The following is a 16,920-nucleotide window of genomic DNA, read 5'->3' as shown; positions in this document are numbered from 1 at the left end:
CTGACTAGGCGCTCAGTTGACAGGACTGTTCTGTTTTGGTGACAAATCCTTCAGCCTTTCTTGATCTGATATCATTAAACAGTCAAGGCATATGATCAATATCCTTATTTGATTATGTATTTACTAAGAAGGGTTTTTATTATAAATTGTTTTACCAGTTAGCTTGCCTTAAGGAAAGACTCTGCTGGCCTAAACACATATGTATTCGTCACATTAGCAGCTAATAAATAACTTGGCTTTCTGATTTTAGACAGTGTTAGACCCCATAAATTTAGTTAATATAAGTCGCCACCAAAGCTTTGCATTTAAACTCCCCCTCCTCCATGACACTGCTAATGCGTCACATGATGGTAGCACCACTGTTGGGGAGGTATCCGTTCTTCCACACGTCCGCGTTCTGTGCGTTGTCATATGTCATATCATTTTTTTAAAGATTTTATTTATTTATTTGACAGGCAGAGATCACAAGTAGGCAGAGGCAGGCAGAGAGAGAGAAGGAAGCAGGCTCCCTGCTGAGCAGAGAGCCCGATGCGGGGCTCGATCCCAGGACCCTGAGATCATGACCTGAGCCGAAGGCAGAGGGTTAACCCACTGAGCCACCCAGGCGCCCCGTCATATCATTTTTTATACCATGCCTCTCACAAACTGTCAGGGAGGCAAACTAGTAGAAGTAATGGGGGTTTCAGTTTTTGCTTTTTTTTTTTTTTCTTAAAAATCAAAACAAAACAAAAAACCATCTGAAGCATCAAACACAAATTCCTGGAAGTAGCATTTGGTATAGTTCTTGAATCCTGGTTGAGATTTCAGTGTGAGATGTGGGCATTTCAGATAGAAAACACCAATATTAGTCTTACTCCCCAGTATTAACATTAAAAATGCATAATCAAATGTATTTAGAATGAAAAGAAGTGGGAAGGCAGAAGGAGAATGATGTCTACACTTAACAGGTAGAACCCGATGGAAAATGAATGGTCTTGACTCCCAGCTAGAAAACTGGTTATCTGTGGGAACCAAGCTGTCAGAAGGAGACAACTTTGACCAACACCAATTATGTAGGAAGGAGGAGAGAGAAGAAATAGAGAGAAATGCAGAAGGAGAGTATTGGGTTTTTTTTCCCCCCCGCCAGCATCACTGAGGGTGTATCCAATTTTAAGCACAAAGACAAAAGTTAATCTCCCTTTTCTATCGATTTCAAAAACAAAGGATGTTGTTGGTAGCAAATAAACTCATCCACAATTGTGGTATTTGGAAAACATATTAGCAATTATATAAAAAGATAATCATCTGTAAACTGTTTTTCTTTTCATGTATATGCGATTTATAATAATATAAGCCTTAATTATGAGTTTATTTGCCACATGCCTTAGCCTGTTTAATTTCTGAATCTCACTGTTATAAACATTTCATTTTTAATTTTTTTTTTTTTTTTTTGGTTAATGGCACCAAATTCATCCTGGTTAAAATAAAAATGTGACAGATTTTACATAGTCAAATTTAGAATGTAATAATCAAAATAGGATATAATATCAAAGCTAGATAATAGTTTTTTACAAAGTTTAAGAATGAAAATAATAGAAAATTTATTTTATAAGTTTATATTATGAAAATTAAATTAAATGGATGTGAATATACACTTTCAGATTAAGTATTGTTAATTTTCTCCATTATATGACTGTCTTAATAAAGGAAGTGAACATGAACTATATAAAGTCAAAAATAGTTTTTGAATATGTTTTTCAAACAAAACCAACGTATTTCTTTTCCCCTTCCCAGATGCAGGATCAGGATCTGGAGATGGAGGTAAGATTTGTCTTTTTATATATTTGAAGACTTACACGTGGATGTTATTTACGGATGTTTACTTATGCATTTACCGTTATAGATATCTGAGACAAATTCACAGTTTGCATTTTAGGAAAGAGGCAAATGAAAAAGTATCATTCTACTTATTAAGAAAATGTATATACCATGTAAATTATTTAATAGATCCATGAATCTTAAGTAAGAACTTTATCTCATCTAATCTTTCTTGTTCATTTATGTTTGTGCCTGGCCTATCTTTGAGACAGATATGCATGTCAAAAGTTCCTAACAGAAACTTCCAAGGTCATTTGGCAGGGAAAAAAGAATTTATGAAGAAATCGCTTAAATATTGAGGTTTTAAAATATATAATGTTGCCCTAAGTTGCAAGGTATTGATGTTAACACATACATAACTACCATGTAAACAAGGTCTTAATTATCAGATCAATAAATTGAAACTAAAAGCTTTCTTTTAATAAAAGAAAGTAAAAATGATTAACAGTATTTAGGCCAATGAAAATAATTTAGTATCTTTACTTCTTTGGTTACATTAATCTATTTTTACTAACTAAGTAAGACATGTTTTCATTATTAAATTATGTGTTTAAGGACGTATATAAGATAAAAGAGAGGCAGAAACTTTTAAAATCTGATCTGATGAACTGCCTGCTAAATAAGAGTTTATTTATGAATTGAATCTTCATTGTAAATCTCCTAAAGTGCTTTTTCAAATGAAATCCAAACAAAATTCCACCTTTATACACAACAAGAAAAAGAATTAGATAAAATTTCTACAAGAAAAATAAAAAGAGAATGTACAGAAACATACATTCTTAAGGCCTTCCCTAAGTTGTATAAAATGATCAAATGTATGATTCTAAGTAAATTTTAGTTTTTAAATGAAGAATTTGATAAAAGATAAGGGAAAGAAGGTTTTGGGTTCAGGAAAGATCTGTCTGACCGCCCTTACCTGGTTGGGGCAATACTGAAGAGATTTAACAAGGTGATTTATGTAACGAAAGGCTCAACTAGTTTAAATAAGCAATAAGCAGAGAACACAATTGCAACAAATTATTGGAGCACAGTTTTTTTTTCCCATAAAGACAAAACTGAACAAGAATCAAGATTTATTACCCCGAGAGCATAAAATTTATTTCAAAGTCACATGACACTGGACAGTCGTCTTTCACTACTTCTGAGCAATCGTTTTCTCGCCAGCCCCTCTGGCTGGTTAATCTAGTATTCCGAAGAAAGCCTCTCTAGCTGTTGGAACAGAAGAGCTTAGGAGAACAAATGAAATCTTAAAGATAAAAAGAAAGGGAAAAAAATAGTTTCTTGAGTAGATATTTCACCATTGGAATATTAAGGAATTAATCAATTTTTAAAGTTTTGCTTTTGGAAGGGAGTAGTTCCTATGCAAAATCCCGCTTATTTCCTGGATCCATCTGGTCTTTGTATGTCGGTCGCCTCCCTCTGCAGACACTGCGTGGGTCCGGCTGTGCCTCTTTTCCTGCAACCAAGTCTTGTTAACTTTTCTGCATCTTCAAAAACAGAACCAGCTAGACTACAGAACACAGATCTTCACTGCTCTGTTAAAATGTCATGATACATGTTTTCATGTTTGAGTCCCCTGTCATAGCACATACCATTTCTTCATTTTAATTGATTTTTTTAAGAAGACATAGTTTAACCAGACACGGTTTCCAGCTCTCATTCATTGTAATTAGCACATGCCAGTGAAAATGAAATCAACTTCACTCTTCCGCATCGCATTCTATACTGAAATTTGGGATTCATTATGTTACCCAGTGATCTAAATAAGGTAATTTATGTCCTAAATAAGGAAATAGTTTTGATGTCAAGCATATGATGCTTATAGCTTGAACTTTGTGTATAAGAGGGAAACCACTTTCCTTTTCTTATTTTCTTCTCCTGTTTGCTTTTCACTTTTTCTTTCAATTATAGGTACTTTAGAGTAACTTAAAGGAAAAAAAAAAAAACAAAAACGTCTTAATGATTATTGCTTTAGAAAAAGAAAAGAACATATAACTTATTTAATTCTTAGTTGTACTCTTTTTAAATAGTTGTTCTGAAAGTTGTGATAATGAGTATTTACTCCTACTGCATAAACTATTTTTTTTAAAAATCAGAGACCAGTTTTTTTAACTAAATTACTTTTTTTCTAGTCTTTGTCTTACATTGCTCTGAAATAGTAATGATTTTAATTTTCTTTAATTTTTTACTCTATTACGAAATGCCAAAAAACCTGAATAACTATAACCTAAAAACCTAGAGTAACCTGCAGAATCCCGATTCACATATCCACTGGATTGTACATAAAGTGTAGTTGACTATGTAGAAGATGGACTCGCGTCTGTATTCTGACAGTTCTTATTACCAAGGTATCAGAGGAGCCAGAATCAGTTTCCTTTGAATTAACCAGAAGTGATTCAATTACCTGTGATTGTTTGGTTAATACATCAATCCTAGCTAGTGATTGTTCTAACTGGCCTCTGTGAGATATATTCTCAATAATGTATATTTAGTTAATCACTGGGGCATCTTTGCAAGCACTTTGGGTGGTTAATGATTATTTTTCTAATTTCTTTTAACAAAAGTTAATATAATTCCCAACTGGAAAGAATTGATCTGAATAGTGAAGTGAACGAATTTATTTGCAAAACACATTGTATGTGTGGCTATTATAAATGTTATCATTAAAACTCCAAATCCAAAATCACTTCAATATACTTAAATTTTTTACTCTTTAAAAATTGCCTTGTGTTTTTTAAAATAAATTTTATATTAGCAATGAAGATTAGACCTGATCACTTTACAGTAATTTAAATTTAACCCATTTGCACAAGAGCATATCTGTCATTTATTTGAGGGAACATTTTTACCGCAATAAGAAAGGGATATAAAGGTTTCATAACATTATACATATTTTATAGGGATTTTTAAAATTTTTAACTATCGGTCTACTTATTTAGATGAAACAGTTCAAGGGGCAACTTCATTTAGATAAAACATGTTTCCTATGTCTCCAGCATGAACTACAAATGTGCATTCACTTATAAAAGTAGTCTGTATTGCAAACAAATCTTAAAGGTTGGCTTTTCCCATGTCAATGACTGTATCTGCTTAGTGTTTAAGGAAACTCATTAATATGAAGAATAGTTTTGTATTATTAGCTTTGAACCTAAGACTTGCTGTTTTCAGGCAAGAAGTTGGAATTCTGTTTTCAGACAGAAGTTGGAAAGGCGTCCACTTCAAACACCCTTTTTGGATTAGACTCACATTTGAAAAAAATCAGGATTAACTATAAATGTGTCCTATAGGAAGGTAATGTGTGGAGCAAATTCCAAAGAATTTCAGAATGTAGTTGAACGAAAAGGGTTGGTGTTTCAAGTAGTTATAGATGTGGAGATTTAATGTTGTAAATAAGAAAACGGCTGTGTGTGGGAGGGACAATAACATCTTACCCTCCCACGGACTTCCTTGAGCAACAAATACTGCAGTAAGAGAGAAGGATTAAAGAAACTCCTCTCCAAATCCAGGGATGTGTGGGTGGTTAAAGGATAATTTTTAACCCCTGCTTTTCTCTCAGTCTTTTCGTCATATTAGGAAGACAAAGCTCTTCCATTATTTTTTTCATTATTCTCTTTAAAAAAATATTTCTGGATTGATTCGATTTTGGGTAGATTTTAAAAACAAACAAAAAAAATCCAATAAAGTGAAAAGTATATTTTAACTATTAAAATAATTACAAAAAACAAACAAACAAACAAACAACAAAAAAAATTACAAATGCATTATCTTGCTCTATGTATGGGAAAATCCACAATTACATTTTAGTAACATCTTATGGGAAGTTGTGTGATGACATCTGTAGAAAAGAAAGGCCTCTAAGGTATAGTGCAGGGATACCATGGGAACATTTTCATTTCATGAGGTTAGAGGAAGCATTGGCCCTTGTTACAGAATTTATATAATCACATAGTTTTAAGACCATTATTTAATAGGTGACTGTCAGATATGTAGAGTAATTAATCAATTTTATATCCATTATTAATATAAAGACTGATATTTAGTATCCAAATAATTGTGATAACTTCACTGTGTGAAACCAATTATGATGTGTTTTTATTTAATGCAAAATTGCCCTGTGCAAATTAACTGTATATGGTATTACTCAGATATCTATAATAATATTTACCTTACATACATTTTGGATAAAGCAAGAGATGTTTACATTGCAACAAATTTTAGACCCTAAGCTGCTATTTCTGATTATGTGGTTTGCTAAAAAGTAGCAAACAGTATTGTAAGAGATTGAGATATTGAGAAATTGAGATATTGAGAACCTGAAAATTATTTTTTAAAAATCCATGTTTCTAATCTGAATTTGATGATATCCAGGAATTTCGTTGAACTGAACAAATCTAATATAACCTAATATTGTGGTAAGATTTCTGCGGCAGTAACAATGAACATGACACAGTGTTTTACTCTCAAAGAGATTACATGTAAATTCTCTTCTCAGCACACAATGGGAAAAATTATGATTCTAATTATCAAAAGAAAAATAATCCCCTGCAGAAGTGTAATGTTAACTATACTGTAAATAACAAGAAACTGAATATCCATTCCATAAAATATTCTTACATAAGGCTAAGTACTTTTTCTCTTCCGTGTTGCTGTACACACTCTCTCCTAACCTCCATCTGAACCTTCTCTGCCTTACTCTCATGGTCAAGATCGAGCAGCTCAGTAGGGCCTCAGCACGCACTTTCTCCACGACAGAGGAAGTCGGGCAGGCATCAGCTGTAAGCAGCTTCAGCTGAAACACTGATTAGATAAAGAAATTCTACCACCTACACCAAGTCCGAGGTTCTTCCCGAGAGATGCACGTGGGGAGAAAGTGGAAACCCTCCTTGCTTTTGCTGCCCTGCCCCTGAGACCCCTCTTTTGCCTCAAGACGGGCCTAGAGCCATCGGAACTGCAACTGAAATCTTACCCCTGACTTTCCTGGGTTGCAGTCCGTTTCACTTTCTCTTTACCTCAAAGAAAAGCAATACTGCAGTGGAGTAATGAAACAGAGATAGAATGAATGAGGAACGCGTAATGGATAATGAAATTGAAAGAATTCAAAAAGCAAAAGAAGAGGGGAAACCGTGAGAAAAGAGAGGAGAAAGGAACTTTTGTTATCAACTTGGCTATGCTTCGTTTTCACACATGACTACCATCTTAAAAAGAAAAACAACTCCCCCACCCACTAGAGTAGTAATAGTTCTAGGAATTTCTTGAGAAGATTGCTTGAGAATGTCAAATGGGTGCTACGGACTTTTGTCTGAATCATCTATTTGGGTTTTTTAAAAGCGTCTCTAGGAAAAGAAATGCAGTCATTGTGTGCAGTGTGATAGAAATGGCTTTGGATTACGAATCAGAAGATATGTATTCTAAATTTTTAATTGGCTTGAAGGATGCCTATTTGATCTTTACTCTCAGTCTCCTTGGAGAATCGTTTATCTTATCAGTACAAGAGAATACTATCTAGTTCTAGGAAAGATGATTTTAACAAACGAATGCAAGGAACTTTGAACTCCAAAAAATTAAAAATGAAATTAAAATAATTTATATTACCTTTGCTCTTTATTCTCTCTTATTCTAAGAATATAATTTCTCTGAAGAGTTTAGTCAGAAGTTTGAATCTTTTACTCGGTTATTTTTAAGTCCGTGGTGTAAAGTGTCGATGCTGAGATGATAAGAACTCCACAAACCCAACCGCGGCTCTCGGTGTCGGGAGGAGGCAGCTTGCTGTACATCTTGCAGGGAAGTGTAATCCGTGCATCAGAGGAGTTGCAGGCCCACAGATAGGCAAGAAATAAGGAGTGATGTCTAAAATTTCAGAACAGTAAATAATTACTCTTGAAGCTACAACGGCAGGAATATTGCCTCCACAGAAAACCAAAAAGGAAGAAACGGCACGCATTCACGACATCAGGGGTTCAGTTCACCTACTGGGTACTGTGGCCCCCTTTAGGGGTTCATCCTGCAAGGAGGAATTTCCATGAGGATTCTGAGGACTGCAGAATTTCTCAAAGGGGACTTGAGCTTCTTGGAAAGAGATTATTTCAAAATAGACGGAAAGATTTTATTAGAATTCCCCTTGATGTCAGAGCACGATTAGATAAATCTGTAAGGATGTCTATATTCATTTACAACTATTTGTAGAACACTCTATGGTTTATAAAAAACACTATGATAATGTTAATTTATTTGTCCACAATAACCTTTGGATGTGTGAATGATGACCATGAAGGATGAACAGCTTACCACAAACCCGACACCCATGAATATGATCACAAAATCAGTCCTTGAAGTCCGAGAGTGAAGGAAATGATAAGGCACAAGGTTACGCTACCTCTGGCAGCAGCTGTTTGCCACTACAGCAGACCCCATATTCTGGTTTATACAAATCATTAATCTTATCAACAATCATATGAGATTTCACTATCCCATCACCTTGCCCCCTTTCCACTCTCATTTTTTTTGTTGTTGTTTTTAAATTTCTGAAATCATCTGGTCTACTCAATGCCGTACTCGAACCTCTGTGGGTTTTTGTGATTATCTGTTGTGTAAGTTAATCGTACGCCTCAGTCCGTGGCACGTAACGATGGCCGTTTCTTCTCTTCCTTCATCCTCCATCCCTAATCCCATTCCTGAGCAAGGAATCCCACACATTTCAGGTTACTGGTGGTGGGAGGGGCAGGTACGGCCCTGTGTGGAGCAGCGACAAGTAATCATGAAAAACCCTGATCTTGTCCGGGTTTCCCAGGAAGTAGGCCTCGAAGTTGAAGTTTGTGCATTCGAGGAGTGTTGAGTAGTGGTCCCAAGACAAGCGTCTGTGGAAGGACGGAGAGTAAGACGGCGTGGAGGGAGAAGCTGTTTAAAAACAACCACGCCAGGGCTGCTCTGGAGCTCAGGATGGGAGGCCCTCGTGGTGGTGCCGAATCAGAACACGGGGCTGGCCGTGGCATCTCACGGCTGGCCACCGCTGCTGTGGGAAACCCCAGGAAGGGGGCGTTGCCTTGGTCCGGGGGGGCCCTCGGTAGCTGCACACAGACCTGGGGAGAGATTGAGCGATGAGCTGTATACAACACTCCTAGTAGGTGAGAACGGGAAAATGTGAACATTGTGTCATCGCATCCTTTATAATCTGTAAAACGTAAAACGAAAAATGGAACAGTTAGCATTTCTGCTAACTCTTCCTACAGAACTTAAGCATCCTTGGGTGATCCAAGGGTGTTAGTTGGACTAAAGTGCGGGAGAGGGCGCCTGAAGAGGAGCAGGGAGGTGGGGACGAGCCTGGAGACCTTCACGCAAGTCGTGGCTCTTCCTGTGAGTGAACTAGACGTCACGGGGAGCGCAGAGCAGAGAGAAGGTTGCCATCTCACTGGGGATTCCACAAGATCTGTGTGGACCGTGCACTGCGTTGAAGTAAGGGAGGAAGAAAAGAGAGCTTCTTTTGTCTTTCTTTTGTCTTTTGATTGCTGATTCTCAGGAGTTTGTGGTTTATTCTCTAGAATACCTCTTGTTTATCCTAGATACATCAGTCTGCTACCCATCTGAGGGGCAATGTCTGCGGCCCTTTACTGAACAGATATTATAGGTTTTACCATATAAATGGTAAAATCCATTTTTTTTTCTGTTAAGGTACTTTTTATTTGGGGTTTTATTTAAGATGTCCTTCTTCTGTTTTGATATTTTTTAGCAAGCAAAAAAATTTCACTTGTTACCAATACATAGGAATTTCTCTGTATTCCACAGTGCACGCCAAATTGCACTGAATTGGTTTCAAATTTGAATTTGAAAATATAGCACTTTTTTTTACTGTACTAAGTGTACAATACATATTGTAGTGCATGACTTTCAGTGTGTACTTAGCAAAGAGCAATTTCATTTTCTCTGGTAAATTACACAGTTGTTATAGCATTAGAATTAAAAAACAAATCCAGAAATAAATAGAAAACAATGTTTAAATAATGTTAGCATCCTGGTTCAATGAGTCAAACCAAAAGAATCATTCCAGAGCCTGTCAGTTAGTAAACTGGTTCAGAAAAATCTTACAGTTTTGTATTCCTTACTGATCTCTTTGAGAAGAATAAAAGGGGGGCAAACTGAGTTTTAAATAAGGTTTGATGTTTCCAGGAGTCTGTTCTTCAAATGGGTCATTTAAACTGAATCTATTCCTAACTAAATATTTCTTATAACCTTAATCTTTTCCCCCATTTTCTCATTTTTCCAGATGTTCTTCTCACTCCTTAATCCTATAGTTTGGCTGAATAGGTGACTGTTTTGTTACTACGTTTTTTTGGTAAAGGCCACAGACAGAAAGATCATTATTATGAAATCAGTTAAAAAAGAAACCCATCTTTATGATGGCTTCTATGTAAAATTGATGGGCTCTACCCATATTTGTTCCTGGCAAAATTGAGAAATTCCCTATGATCTTATAAGCACTAAATTAGGACAAGAGTCATTCCAGATACAATGACAGTCCTCTCCAGAGACCGTAGGACTAACAGAAAAACATGGCCTTTGGCAAGTAGAATTTCTGACGCATTGATCTAAAGGGTATTGGCTGAAAACTTGGTGAAAAGACACGTTGAGAGAGAGAGCATTATCTTTCCTCAACCCTTTGAGCTTTGTGATGCTTTTTGAGATTTTAAGGGTTGGAGAGTGTACAATGTTGAAGACTTTATTCAGTTACTCAAAAGACAGCCACAATAGCAGCTTGAATGTGGTTGTCTTTGAAAGTAGGTGTTATTTTTAAATATAATTAAAGAGAAACACAGCTGGCAGTTTAGAAAAAGAAGGGAATTAGTTGTAGAGTTATTATACTGCATCTTAAATGGTGAGATGATAGGAAATGGCTGTGCTGTGGAAGCCCACACTCTCACTGCTTTTGAGGTCCATAGCGTCCAATGCTCAGGCATCGATTCGGGAAACTCCCTTGGCCTTCCACTAAGAGGGGGCGCCCGGATGCCACGCTGCGCTTTGAAATAGGATGTGGCACAGTTAGAAAGCCAGTCTGATCCTATAAATCCGTACATGCTGGATTTTTCCATTGTGGGTAGTTCTCAAATGTGTATCTTCAGACCATCTACCACTCCGCTACTTCAGTTCCTAGTCATCCCTTGTCTATAATGTTGAAAAAAAGCCTCCTAACAGGTCTCCCTGCTTTGTCTTGTCATCCTAAAATTTTTCTTACTCACACAGTCGGAATGACTCCTGTAAGACACTTACCTGAACGTATCATTTCCCTGCTTACACCCCAACAATGACTGTCCTTCATCCTTAGGCTTAAAGTCAGCCTTGCGGTAGGAGAGACGGAGACCTCCAGAACTCTTCCAGCACCTGCCTCTCCCTCCTCCTCGTCACTCTTCCTCACTCCAGTCTCGACGCTCCTGCACACCTCTTCCTTGACAGGAGTCCCTTGGGAGGCAGTGCAGTTGATTTCATGCCTTGTTGCTTTGCCGCTGCTCTCCCTTCTTCCTGAAAGTCTTTCCATGCTTTTGCTTAATTATTATTAATCTTCCAGGACTAACTCAGGGATCATATTCTACAGGACGATTTCCTCCTGTCTCCTCACTGGTCTAAATACCTCTCATCAATTCTACCTTGTATCCTCAGCCTAATTCACTGAAATAATCTGTTTCTATATTTGCCTAGAGATAGTTATGATTCATGCCTGATACACAGGCCAGAAGACCTGGTGCTTAGTAGGACCTCATGAAATGTTTGTTCAGCTGAAATAAGGTGCTGACACTAAGGGCAAAAAAGTGTGCTTGAATTTCAAAATGTTTTCATTCACATTACAAGCTACTGATTAAATTATTTGAAATCTGAAATAAAAGTTGAATGTGTAAAAGTTGAATCTGTAAAGCGTAAAACGAAAAATGGAACAGTTAGCATTTCTGCTAACTCTTCCTACAGAACTTAAGCATCCTTGGGTGATCCAAGGGTGTTAGTTGGACTAAAGTGCGGGAGAGGGCGCCTGAAGAGGAGCAGGGAGGTGGGGACGAGCCTGGAGACCTTCACGCAAGTCGTGGCTCTTCCTGTGAGTGAACTAGACGTCACGGGGAGCGCAGAGCAGAGAGAAGGTTGCCATCTCACTGGGGATTCCACAAGATCTGTGTGGACCGTGGACTTTGTGTGCTAACATAACTGTAGGACTATTTTAATTTCATAGAAGAGGAATGAAAAACAACAAACAAGAAAAAAAATCAGAGCATAACTAATCCCACCAAGGATAGGCAGGATGATGATGTTCACAAACCTAAACAAGCTTCAAAAATAAGCCCCCATTTATATATCCAAGACCCCAAGAAAATCAAGATAATCAGAGAGAAGTCTAGCAAAAAGAGGCTGCAAGCTTAATCTGAAAGATTTTTTCCTTCATCTTTTCTTTATTTTGTGAAAAGAATGATCTGATACTAGTATATCAACTTGTTCACTTGTGATTCTCCTAAAAGCGGTGTGTGGAGAAAAAAAAAAATGAGGTTATTTTAAGATTCTAGTTAGTTAGTTTGTAGGTAATTGAGGTAATTTTACCCTATGTGAATACTTTATTTCACATCCGAATTACTTATTAAAATACCGAATGACTCTGGCCAGGGAATAGAATCAATTGGAAATCCATTTGAAGCCTTCATTTATTTGACACTGAACCAGTGAAAAAAGCCTATCTTTTCTAAGTTTTCAAGGAATTACAATGATTACCCCACGTAAAATGTACTTTAGCATCAAGGAATATTACTTGCAAAATAAAACACTGGATACCAGTTCCTTCCGTCCAGAATCTGTCTTGACCTCATGAAATAAGGGAGCAGAACCCCATGACTTCAGCTGTTAGGAACAGTGTAAGGGAGAGGAATGCGGAGCCCCGTGTGATGCCGTGGGCTTCCAGAGCAATGATTTCAGAGGATAAAGTAAGGGCGCTACCAGCAGAATTCCACAGAACTGGGCCTGGCATGTAGTAGGTGCTCAATAACTTTGGGATAAAATAACGGACGGATAAATGAACTGACAGGACACTGAGATCAGCTCCTACAAGAGCAATTAACAGGCGCACGTGTGAACCCAGAGTGCACTCTTCTCCTCCCCTGTAAGTGCTAAGTGTGCCCCTCAACTTGCTTAGATCAGGCATTAGAAATGCCGGAAGAGACCCCAATCCTTAAGAAATGAGGAGACAGCGATTCTGTGTCCTGAGTCCCAGCTGTCACCTCACTATCGTCCGTCCTGTCTCTTCCCCCGTAAGTGAATTCGGAGCAATGTGGTGATGCCGTGCTCAGATGTAAACGGAGATATTTGTGGGAGATAAAAAGAAGAGTTTGGAGAAACAAGATAGGAGAGCAGTCTGGTGAGACAGAAAAGGAGATTCAACGCAACGTGTCAGAAGAAAGGAGAAAGCAGTGTGTTTAATGTTTTTTTAGAAATAGACTTTTAGTGTCCAAGGAGGACACGTGGCATTTTAAGTAGCATCAGGCTTGGGTAGACTATTGTTTTTGTTATGTTCTAACTCAACATTTCTGTCCATTACTAGCCCATATAATATATACTCATTCAATGCACTTCCCCTGTCAGTTGTTTCTATACCCCTAATGCATTTGTTTTTAGAAAACCAAGAAAAATGGGTCCCAGGTGTAGATGTTCTTCTTAATTCTTCTTCTTAATTCTTCTTAACACACACACATTTTCCCCACCATCTAAAGTAGCATTTAATGCTGCCAGGACTTATTTTATTAGGAAAAAATCGCTTTCATTCTTGCCAGACAGGACAAAGATTGAAATCACTGTTTAATACTGCTGAGTAAGAGAGCGGACAACCTTCCCCTCCCTGGCGCTTTTGAGAATGTGTTCTGTGGAACTCAAAGGGTCCAGCATGCCATTATACCAGGGGGTATCAGGTAACTGAGATTAGGAAATGCTGCATATTTTCACCCCTTTTGAAGAGTAACATATAAGATGACCAACTTGTTCCCATTTGCCCAAGACTTTTCCAGTTTTAGCACAGAAAATTCAGCAAACTCCTCACTGCTGCTAAAACTGAAGCCGTTGCTTACCTTAGCCACATGTGAAAGACTGAAAAATCTTCCAGTAAGAAGCACATGACATTTTGTTGAGACAGTGCTTTTCAAGAATACCTGGCCACGAAACACATTTCTTAAACAAAGATAATAAAAATCAGGGCACCCTGGGTGGCTCAGTGGGTTAAAGCCTCTGCCTTCAGCTCGGGTCATGATCTCAGGGTCCCCCATCGAGTCCCGCGTCGGGCTCTCCGCTCAGCAGGGAACCTGCTTCCCCCCCTCTGTCTCTGCCTGCCTGCTTCCCCCGCTCTGTCTCTGCCTGCCTCTCTGCCCACTTGTGATCTGTCATGATCTTCGGGTTGGATACAGCCCCCTTGGGATCCCTGCTAAGGGTAAAGCCTGGTTTAGATTCTTCTCGGCTCCCTCTGGCCTTCCCCACCCCCTCTCATGCATGCACACAATCTCTAAATAAATAACAAAAAAGATACTAAAAATCAAAGGAGGGGCACCTGGGTGGCTCTGCGGGTTAAGCATCTGACTTTGGCTCAGGTCATCAAACTTGTCCTCACATGGAGGCCAGGTCAGGCTCCCAGCTTAGCACGGGGTCTGCCTCTCCCTCTCCTTCTGCCTCTTTCTCCCTCTTCCCCCTGCTCATGCTCTCTCTTTCTCTCTCTCTCTCTCTCAAATAAATAAAAAAAATCAAAGGAATTCACAATCTATGGTTCACACTTTGAACTCCAAATCATTGGCTTAATGAATTTATAAAAGGGACTCCATTATGTATAAGGATATATTTGGTTCGACAAAGGCTTTTATTTTTTTTTTCTGAATCCAAAGATATTTTTCTAACTTTTTCTAAGTAGTTTTTAGCTCTAAATAGCTGAGAATTAAAAGTACTACTATTGACATTTCTAGCGCACTGTATTTACTGGTAATGCTGAGGGAGCATTTCTTTTGACAAAGTTTCTAATTTTTTTATGCCTGGAACAAGGCCAAGCAGAAGAAAATGGGACAGTTGCATACTATTCCCTGCGCTTACCGGGAATGATAAGGAAGAGATGGAAAATGCTTCGAGTAGAGCATTAGTTTTAGGTATGCTGCTTTCAAATTGAGTAATTACAGAAACACTGATAAAGACACATCACTGCTAATTTACAAATATGAATGTATATATAATTACATGAGCCACTAACGCGCATCTAGCTAATCTTCCCCAGTAATTGATAAACCCAGTGTTTAACACTCCAAAGACTAATTCGTATTTTTATTAAGAAACTTATAATGAATGCCTTCTCTTGTCCGGTATTTCACAACCATACGGTAAATACCTGCTATAACTCTTCAAGAAAGACATATCATCTCTGTTTTTCTGATGAAGAAAATAAAAGACACAAAGATTGAGTTACTTGTCAAGGACCATATAGTTAGTGGCACAGCCAGGGCTTAAAGTCAGCTCCCAGAGTCCAGTTTTTCCCATACATCCGTTGTTTTGTGTGCAGTCTGCTGTGTATTTTAAAGTCTGAGATTTAAATTAAAAAATATCAGTCCTTTATGTGGAAATATATTAAACATTTATTTATTTGATTGAAAGGCAAGTGTTGCTGTTGTTAAGTAGGAATTTTGCACAGATCAGAGGAACATCTATGCAATTTGTTTCATGTGATGGGACGTTGGCTTATTAGTCTCTTATGCATGTGTGTATGCACACGTGTGTGCACACACACAATTGTTTTTATTGAAAGCCTTTGTTCCACATGTCTTTTGATATTATAGTACTTATCCGTATGTTACACCGTATATCCTCTTGGTGTTGATAAGACAGCACAATGCTTTTAGAGGTCGTGCAAGCTGTGTTGTAGATGCTTGAAATACAGAAAAAGTCCCCGTTAACATGAAGCTGAATTCTAAAGGGAAGAAAGAGACATAAAGTCAGCAAATAAATAGATAAGAACATTTCGTTCCTTTTAATAAAGTAAAACAAAGGGATGTGATACAAAGCGATTGGGTTGTGTGGAAAGAGAGAGATTTGCCCTGAACTCCTGAGTTATAGAAAGGGAAGGTGCTCTAAGGTCCAGAGGCAGGACCCCTGGAGCAACGGCGAGTGTCGGTGCTCGGAGGGAGATCTTAGTGCAGTCCAGAAAGAGAAAGAAACTAAGCGTAGCTTGAGCACAGGGACTGAGCAGGAGAACGGGAGACGTAGAGAGCGGTAAGGAACTGGATTTTACTCCCAGTCCCAGGGGAAGCCTGAGAAAGGGAGTAATAGAACCTGCCTTATTTTTAAAAGGCTGTTCTCTGCCGTGTGGAGATTGTGTTGTAGATGAGGTGAGAGAGGAAAAGAAACCCGTGAGAAAGATTATTGTGGAAGGACAAGTAAAGATGACCTTGACCTGGGGAGTGGCAGCGAAGGCCGGAAGACCATGACAGTTGTCCTGGTGTCCCACACCTTCTCACTCCCTTCATTCCCTTCCGTGCTACCAGGGGAGGGGCCAAAAGGTTGCATTCCTGTGTAAAGAGGATCTGGAGAAGGGGAGGGGAGCAGATAGTCTCATTACCTCACTGTGTAGTCCTCAAGTCCTCCGTTCACACGTTCACGTTCAGCATGAATGAGTACGGAGTTTACTTCCAGGACATAAAAACATTTCATAGAAAGTACCACGAAAAAATAAATAGATAAATAAATATAACGAAGAATAAGCCCATGCATTGGGCCTGTTATACTCATTTAAGACAATTTTCTCCAACTTCACGAGGGAAACAGATTGATGTACTTTTGGGATTTCAACCAGGGATTTTTCAAATAAAGCTTTCATAGATTAATGTTTTTGTTTTGCTTTTCCCATTTTTAATTTATACCACTTAAGCATCACCAGTGGTATGGCAGTAAAAGGTAAAATATAAAAATAGACAGCTCTATAATTTGGCCTTTAAATGGCTTTACGTATTTATATTCTATGTAGGATATGTAACAGATTGTGATAACAGAATCCAATATAATCAAATTGCAGCCTTACGAATATAGCAA

General features: G+C 38.0%; 1 protein-coding gene across 1 annotated transcript in view; it reads left to right on the top strand.

The window, feature by feature from the left end:
* TMEFF2 (transmembrane protein with EGF like and two follistatin like domains 2) overlaps nt 1-16,920 on the top strand; it is a 227,909-nt gene that overhangs the window by 13,737 nt on the left and 197,252 nt on the right. The window contains exon 4 of the mRNA XM_044241197.1: nt 1,774-1,800. Within this exon, the coding sequence (XP_044097132.1) occupies nt 1,774-1,800 (27 nt within the window). The remainder of the gene's footprint in view (nt 1-1,773; nt 1,801-16,920) is intronic.

This window comes from Neovison vison, chromosome 3 (genome assembly GCF_020171115.1).
Source record: "Neovison vison isolate M4711 chromosome 3, ASM_NN_V1, whole genome shotgun sequence".
In the NCBI taxonomy this organism is placed as follows: domain Eukaryota; kingdom Metazoa; phylum Chordata; class Mammalia; order Carnivora; family Mustelidae; genus Neogale; species Neogale vison.
Note: the sequence above shows the minus strand (reverse complement) of the source record. Positions and strands in the feature narration are given on the sequence as shown.